Here is a 7,139-nt window from a genome sequence, read left to right as displayed (position 1 = left end):
CATCATAGAGACCTCTTTAGGGTCTATGATTTACGATATAGCCGCGCAGTGAGTTACACGAACGATCGGTAATGTAAGTAACGCACCTGTTTGATTGATCGAAATTCCCGACAAGTATATTCCGGTGAACACGCCGCTTATGATGGCAAGTTTAATCGATGAAAAACTTGTAAGTTGATAAATTTTATACGCGAACAATGAGTACCTTTATGGACACGAGTATAGTAGACATCGATCTTGTCTTAGTGTTTCGTTTATTTCAATTCGATTTGAGCAAAGCACGGCGTAGGAAACTCGCTGAGAAAATGATATAAAAACAGAAACAACAGGCTATGCTCGCATCTTATTCATCATTAGCAACCCCAATTATCACAAAATAATGCTGGGGTGATATACGGCATAATGAGCATGTTTTACAGCTCAAACTGGCGTATACTGTAACAACACGTGTAGAGTCGCATGCTTATTTGAATTTGGTTGTCTGCCTCATGAAAACTTTAAAAGTCTGTCTTTCTTGTTTGGTGTGTGGCATCTCGTGGAAGGTAGGTCTAAAATATCTATTGTTCACACAATAATAATAAACGTTAAAGCGTCGGACATTTTGCTAAACTGTAATGGCCTTCGAGAAGGATGATCTGCTGTACAAATGTTTGATAACTATGTTAATAAAAATTATAGCAGATATATGAAGATATTCGGCTTATAGAATTATTTGAAGTTTGTAATGAAAGCCACAGTGGCATGTTAAATATTGTATAGAGTTTATTTTTACAGGTATCGACAAAGCATGAGGATTTCCTTCAATGTTGCCAAGATCGTACCGTTGCTTGTGGTACTCTCAACGTACGCCCAGGCACAATCAGGAAGCCTTCCCTTGGAAGATGAAAAATATCTGGACGTCCTTCTTGGGGAAGAGGTCAGTGCCATTTTTGTTCAAACTGTAGATTGAAAAAAAAATCGCTGGTGGAATATTCGAAGTTCAAATGACATAATCGTCTTTCTGCGTGTGCTAGATTTGGAACACTCGTGAGATATCGGATTGATATCGCATACTCAAGCCTTTATGTTCGTTTTTATTTTAAACCATATAACCTCGGTGGACGTGATGCAGCCACCCCGAGTTACGCTGAAAATCTCGCTGTGCACCCGGCTGTGCACGTGCATCCCAACCAGCTCACTTCGCAGACTCCGTCGTACAGCGTTATAGCTAAATTTAGTTCAATTTTTCACCCTTCGGACTGCAAGATTTTCGGATGAAACAAAGGAAAGATACATGAGAAGATGGTGTGATCGTTTTCATTGTAATTATATTCACTTGTTAATGCTTGTAATTAGAAAAACTGCACCATAAATTAAGGTTTGCATGTGTTATCAGTTTTCTGCCTGAGTCGCACCTGTTATGTTCTCACTACAGCTGCGCTACACCATTTGACTCGGTATTGAACAAAAGCCCTTGCTGATGGGTAAATTTATACAGACAACAAAATTTCTACATTCTTTGATATATCTATGATCCTCTTATGGTCATTCCCATGATCCGATAGCTTCTTGCGTATTTAAAGCCCCTGCCGACAATTGCATGTCCTTTTTTTCACGATTGCATCTCAAGCGCGTACACTGTGCGCAACGCCCTCTGTAGGGTAATGGAGAATTTTTTTGTTTTTTACTTTATTGTTAGAGTCACGACGTCCTGAACAAGACCCACGTTAAAGGCAGACTTGAAAAATTATTCCGAATGATGGACAGAAACAGTAATAATCGAGTCGATAAAAGTGAGTACCGTGATTACATTTGTATTTTGCCCTTACAAAAATATAATGAGGACTTTGAAGCAACCATAACATTTATGCTCATGTTCATGATCAGTTTCGAGTATAGGAGTCACAAGTGACCGGTACCATTGCAACGATGCTAACTCATCACGGACCTTATTTATCGTCATGTTTCCAGAGCGGGCATTCGTTCTAGTCAGACGTGGGGCATATATGCATTCTATAGGACGGTGTTAGGTTAATAATTTCAACATATTAACGAAATATAGCGATCTTGTAAACTTTAATACTGATACTCAAAAATGTTTCTAAAAAAAGATTAATTCGCTAGTACGGTACAGAACATGATTGGTAATGGCTTACTTCATTGAACCAGCCTTCATTTGCGAATAATGCAAACATCATCTCCGATAAACAGAGGAATTGAAGACCTGGGTGTACAAGACATTCATCGCTGGTTACAGGAGAGATTGTGCAGAAAAGATGAAAGTGGCTGATACGAACGAGGATGGTAAATTATCCTGGAACGAAACGAAGATATTTACATTTGGTGAACTCGAGGACGAGGATGATATGACATACGTAGATTTTGCGAAAGTATGTAAACTTTTCGTCTCTCAGTAAACTATCCAGAAATGTATATGGTTTTCGTAAGAGCCTTTGCAAACAGAGAAACGAACGTTTACTACAAAAATTTTAAACGCGTTCATGCTGAAAAAGAGCTTTTTAGACCAATAGTCTTCAGATTTTCCCGCCAACGCTTTTGTGAACTTCTCGAATTTTCAGTCATCACTCCTGCAGCTCTCCGAAGGTGTAGCAGTTTTTTTTTGTCTCTGTGTGCTATACGGCAGAATTATCGATTTTGTCTCAATTTATGAAGCTTTAATTGGATTGCCCATAAGGATGCGAATGAAGCTGAACAACAAGCTAAAGTATACTTTGAAGAAATGGCGTATAAAAAATTCCATTCTTGGGTGACGTGAAAGACAGACAACGCCACACAATATTCGGTGAAAGAAAGTTTTTTTTCTCTTCAAAACTATATGATCTGAATGACACCCACAACCTTTTCATGTTCCTTATATTTTTTCAAGGCTTTATCTTGCCTGCCTCAACGTCACTTTTGTACAGTTGGCAAAACATAACGTATACAAGGTCTTGAGCCTTACTCACCGATCTCTTCCAGGAAATTGAACACGACCAGAAACGTTTCCACGCCGCAGACGCCGATGAAGATGGTCTATTGTCGATCGAAGAGTTCTACGCCTTCCTGCATCCCGAAATGTATGACCATTTACAGGTAAATATAACTAGCAAACTATAAAACTTTTTCACGGGAAGGCAGACAATGTCTCCGTTGCCCTTTCGATATTGTAGCTATTTTTGACACAACACTGACATACAGCCACACTTCTTTAATGCAGCGACGACATTCAAACCGCCTCTGCACCTTTCACTTGCTTCATAACATTAACATTATCCTTAATTTACTGAAGGACTTCATCACATGGAAATTTTTTGATGATTTTGACCGCGATGGTGATGGAGGCGTAACTCAGGTGGAATATATCGGTCCCAATCCATGGCCGGATGAAGAAGCTGGCGACGTGGAAGGTGAAGGTACGAAAACTTACCGGTTATCGCCTTGATATGACATGCGTGCAACATTAATTTGTGAATACTATTTGCATTTTGATGGAAATGACTGCAAGTGTCATACTCCTAACACACCTTATATGTGACGCCAAGATTTTTGACGTAATAAACTTAGCATGTTTTGTTTTTGTTCTGTTCTCAAAATAACAACCAAACAAACGAACAACAACAACAACAACAACAACAACAACAACAACCTAAAGAAAACCCCCCAAAACTCAACAAACTCCAAATATGGTTTATTTGTTATCATTTGGATTATATCATCATTTGCCCATAGAATGTTTCAGTTTTTTCTCTCTCTCCAAATCTGTAACCAGAACCAAGCTGGGTACCCGATGCCATTGAGAGATTTAACAAGATTGACACCAATGGGAACGGAAAACTAGAACAGTCCGAAGTCTTAGAAGTTCTGCTTCCGAACCTTCACATCTCAGCCACGTATGGGGTAAGTTCCTCCACCGATCTGAAACAATCGCACAAACCATATATAGACAGTAGAGGGGAAACGTCTACTGTCTGTGTCCAAACAAACAGAATCAATAAACAAACAACCACACAAATAAAAACAAAAACAAAACCTTGACAAGAAAACATGGCCGATCATCAAATCTGAGAGTCAACGACACAGCGCATCGACAAAAACGATTATTTCCAATCTCCGAGCCAAATGTGAACAACCTGTTAGTTTCTGAAAGGTTAGTTGCTGAAACTTACATTGAATTCTTGCTCACGTCTTTGATGTGTAACTTTCCACTCATACACACGCACTGAACACCTCTGACGAAGCATACACGCAGCGCCGTGGATGGCGTTATCGTAAACGAGATTTGAAGCTGGTTTCTACTGAATATGATCGCTCAACATACTTGTTTTATTGAAACTTAAACGTAGGACCTAGACGCTAAAGAGGACTTCTCTCATAATTACCTAGCTCACCATTTATTGTACGCTAACTTGTACAATGAATGTTCTGGGAAGAAAACACTGAATTTTACCAAAGGTAAAAAGTCTGTCTTCGATTGACATCTCCTCAGACTACATTTTATTATCTTTCGAAGGCAAAACTGATCATGGAGAAAGCAGACGACAACAACGACGGAAAGCTGAGCGTCAAAGAAGTGAAGAAACACTACAAAGTATTCATTCAAAATCAAGAAATTGATTTCGATGGGCAGATAAGAAGAATCCGAGATGAACTTTGACCCAGATCAAAACCTTGTGTGCATAAGTTTTGAGTATTTCTCAAAGATAAAAAAGAAATGTTTAGCGAAAAGCCAACTTTTTGTTATACATTATGCAATGTACGTTTTATGACCTTAAATTTAAAAGGAATGTTTGCGATACGTACGCTGAAAGGCTTTGGCTAGAGAATTGAAAGTTGGATAAGGCATGATTCAACCCCCCCCTCCCCCCCCCCCCCCCTCATTTTTCAGTCTTCTCCTAATGAGAAAATGCCTGCCACAATACATATTCCATTCGTTCGCTTCAGTTTAGCTTTGGAAAAGGTCTAGGTCGAACAAACAAGAATTGCTGTGAATTACATGTAATTGCAATATCGTAGCTTTGTCAATACCAGTGAATTTGTGATGTCACCCCCCCTCAGATTCACTGGCATTGCCAAAACTAAAAAAAATAATAGCAATAATGTACCCCTCCTGGTAAACTTTGGACTCCATAATATACCCAACTTCGCCTCATACTGCGTGTTGCGCAAAGTGTGCTTTCGTCCATTATGGGCAAGGAAGGAGTACATCATGGCTTAAATAATATGCCAGGATAATTCAATTAGTTTTTCGAAAGGAAAGTTGTCAAGCGATGCAGGGAGATTCACGACTCAAATGTCCATTGCAACGCAAGTGTTTGGCCACTCTGGTTATTGAAGATACAATACAGGACAGCTGAGCTATTGAAGCTCAGTTGCCGTATGAGTGGTGAATTTGTTCACAAAAAAAGAAGAAAAGCTGACAATGTCTTGCTACACAGAGCCACTTCTCCCATTTTGAGCAAAGTCGTTGCCTGTAAGTCTGATTTCCAGTACTTTTGTTAGTAAAATAGAGTTTCTTGTTTTAATTCTAACATCGGGATGACACTCCTAGTGTTCAACTGTCAAGACAACCGGTATTTGCGTGATGCCCAGTAAGTTCCTAACAAGTGAATTGCAGCCCAATAGAATTCCATTGTCAATGATAACATCACATATTGTGAACAATCCAGTATTTCAAGATACTCTGGGGTGGAATACGAAAATGTGTTTGATATGTGGAACAAAAATGATGAAAATTTTATCATAAAGTTAACTATTTCCAACATGGCTTTTAGGTAGAATGTGCCTTCTTTTCTGATCTACCACTTGTGGGAGCTCATTTTAAAGCTCTTGGGGTAAGGGACATTTGTACCATCTTTTAGTCTTTTGAAAATCGACTTTGTTCCGTTTTCCCCATAGACTATAAAAACAAAGTGGCCATATCAATAAATCTTGGGTAATTTGATTCTCCAGAACAAGTATTTGCACCGTGACCCCTAATTTTTATCCTTGATTTTGATAGAGAATGGCTGGTTTGCTTGAGGAAAGTTTTATTAAAATATTAATTTTTCACTATTATTGTTTCATATGCTAACATCATGTTCTTGTTCTACTCCTGAAAGCATGTAGAAACCACAGGGGGCAGATGAAAGTCCCCTGGGGTGGGAGGAGGTTTTCTTTGTGCAACGGTTTACCTTTAATATTTGATTTTATTAATTTTGACTGTGATATTTCAAATAAAGCTTTCGACTCCAAACTGTCTGACTGTGTTTCCAATTCCTTATCTCCTCTTCAACCATTGCACATACCACTCTAATTGCTGCGCAAACATTGCCAACTTGTTAATGACTGAGCGTATCAGCGGATTAGCTTATTTAAGTCAACACCACGTCCCACACAGTTATTTTAATGCCTGTGGGACAGCTGTGGTCTTGACTCAATCACTTAATCCGCTGATACCGACAGCGGATTAGCAAGTTGGCAATGTTTTCGGAGCAATTACAGTGGCGTATACACAAGTTGGAGAGGAGATAAGGACTTGTAGGTAATATATAAAGCAGTCAGACGGTGTGGAGTCGAAATCTGTATTTGAAATACCACAGTCAAAATTAACAAAAATTACTTGTAGTAATAAAGAAAGCAGTCAGACGGTTTGGACTTGAACTTTATTTGAAATATCACAGTCAAAATTAATAAAATAAAATGAGGTAAACCGTTGCACAAAAAAACTCCCTCCCCACCCCAGGGGACTGATTTCTTTCCCCTATGTAGAAACCCTGCCTGTCAACACAGCATGTTGTGTGAAGTGTAAGGCGCACTGCTTGAATACAAGTTCAGACTAAAATTCACTTGTCAAGAGTCGACAAGTTGAATACGGCGGATCTCAACATGCTTTGGGGAATTGAATCAGAAACTAGTTGACATGCAAAACAACAATAGTAAAGAAAATCATCAGAAGTTAACAGCTACAGTCTTTTTAAATACATTCTCCATTATCCAGTTTTGAAAATGTATCATAGTCAGGAAATGTAGAATCAGCCAATATTTTCAAAGGAACAACAATCTACTAAAATATAGAATTGACAATACTCATTAGAAGGGCCAGCAGCTGTAACTTTTGATGACTTTTTGGGGGTTATTTTCATTTTTAACGTCAACTGCTGTTTCTTGTTCTACTCCTCAAA

The 7,139-nt window shown here is 38.8% G+C and overlaps 1 protein-coding gene across 3 annotated transcripts; it reads left to right on the top strand.

Moving 5' to 3' along the window:
* The first annotated feature begins 19 nt into the window (after positions 1-19).
* Positions 20-4,778, top strand: LOC139114436 (calumenin-A-like). Of its 3 annotated transcripts, none has more exons than XM_070676178.1 (8): positions 20-73; positions 775-916; positions 1,679-1,772; positions 2,191-2,369; positions 2,959-3,072; positions 3,269-3,392; positions 3,749-3,876; positions 4,490-4,778. In XM_070676178.1, coding segments are annotated over exons 1-8 (927 nt in total). In that variant the 5' UTR covers positions 20-71; the 3' UTR covers positions 4,634-4,778. The 3 variants fall into 3 exon arrangements, with proteins under 3 accessions (XP_070532279.1, XP_070532277.1, XP_070532280.1); XM_070676176.1 differs by lacking the exon at positions 20-73 and adding an exon at positions 112-169; XM_070676179.1 differs by lacking the exon at positions 20-73 and adding an exon at positions 479-542.
* The last annotated feature ends 2,361 nt before the right edge of the window (positions 4,779-7,139 follow it).

This window comes from Ptychodera flava, chromosome 16 (genome assembly GCF_041260155.1).
Source record: "Ptychodera flava strain L36383 chromosome 16, AS_Pfla_20210202, whole genome shotgun sequence".
In the NCBI taxonomy this organism is placed as follows: Eukaryota; Metazoa; Hemichordata; class Enteropneusta; family Ptychoderidae; genus Ptychodera; species Ptychodera flava.
The sequence above is the reverse complement of the archived record's forward strand: the minus strand, read 5'-3'. Positions and strand labels throughout refer to the sequence as shown.

Bases quoted from the DNA above. Each gene is read 5' to 3' on its own strand.
- LOC139114436 (XM_070676176.1), top strand. The intron at 917-1,678 runs GTCAGTGCCATT...CTTTATTGTTAG, and splicing joins ACGTCCTTCTTGGGGAAGAG to AGTCACGACGTCCTGAACAA. The intron at 3,877-4,489 runs GTAAGTTCCTCC...TATCTTTCGAAG, and splicing joins ACATCTCAGCCACGTATGGG to GCAAAACTGATCATGGAGAA.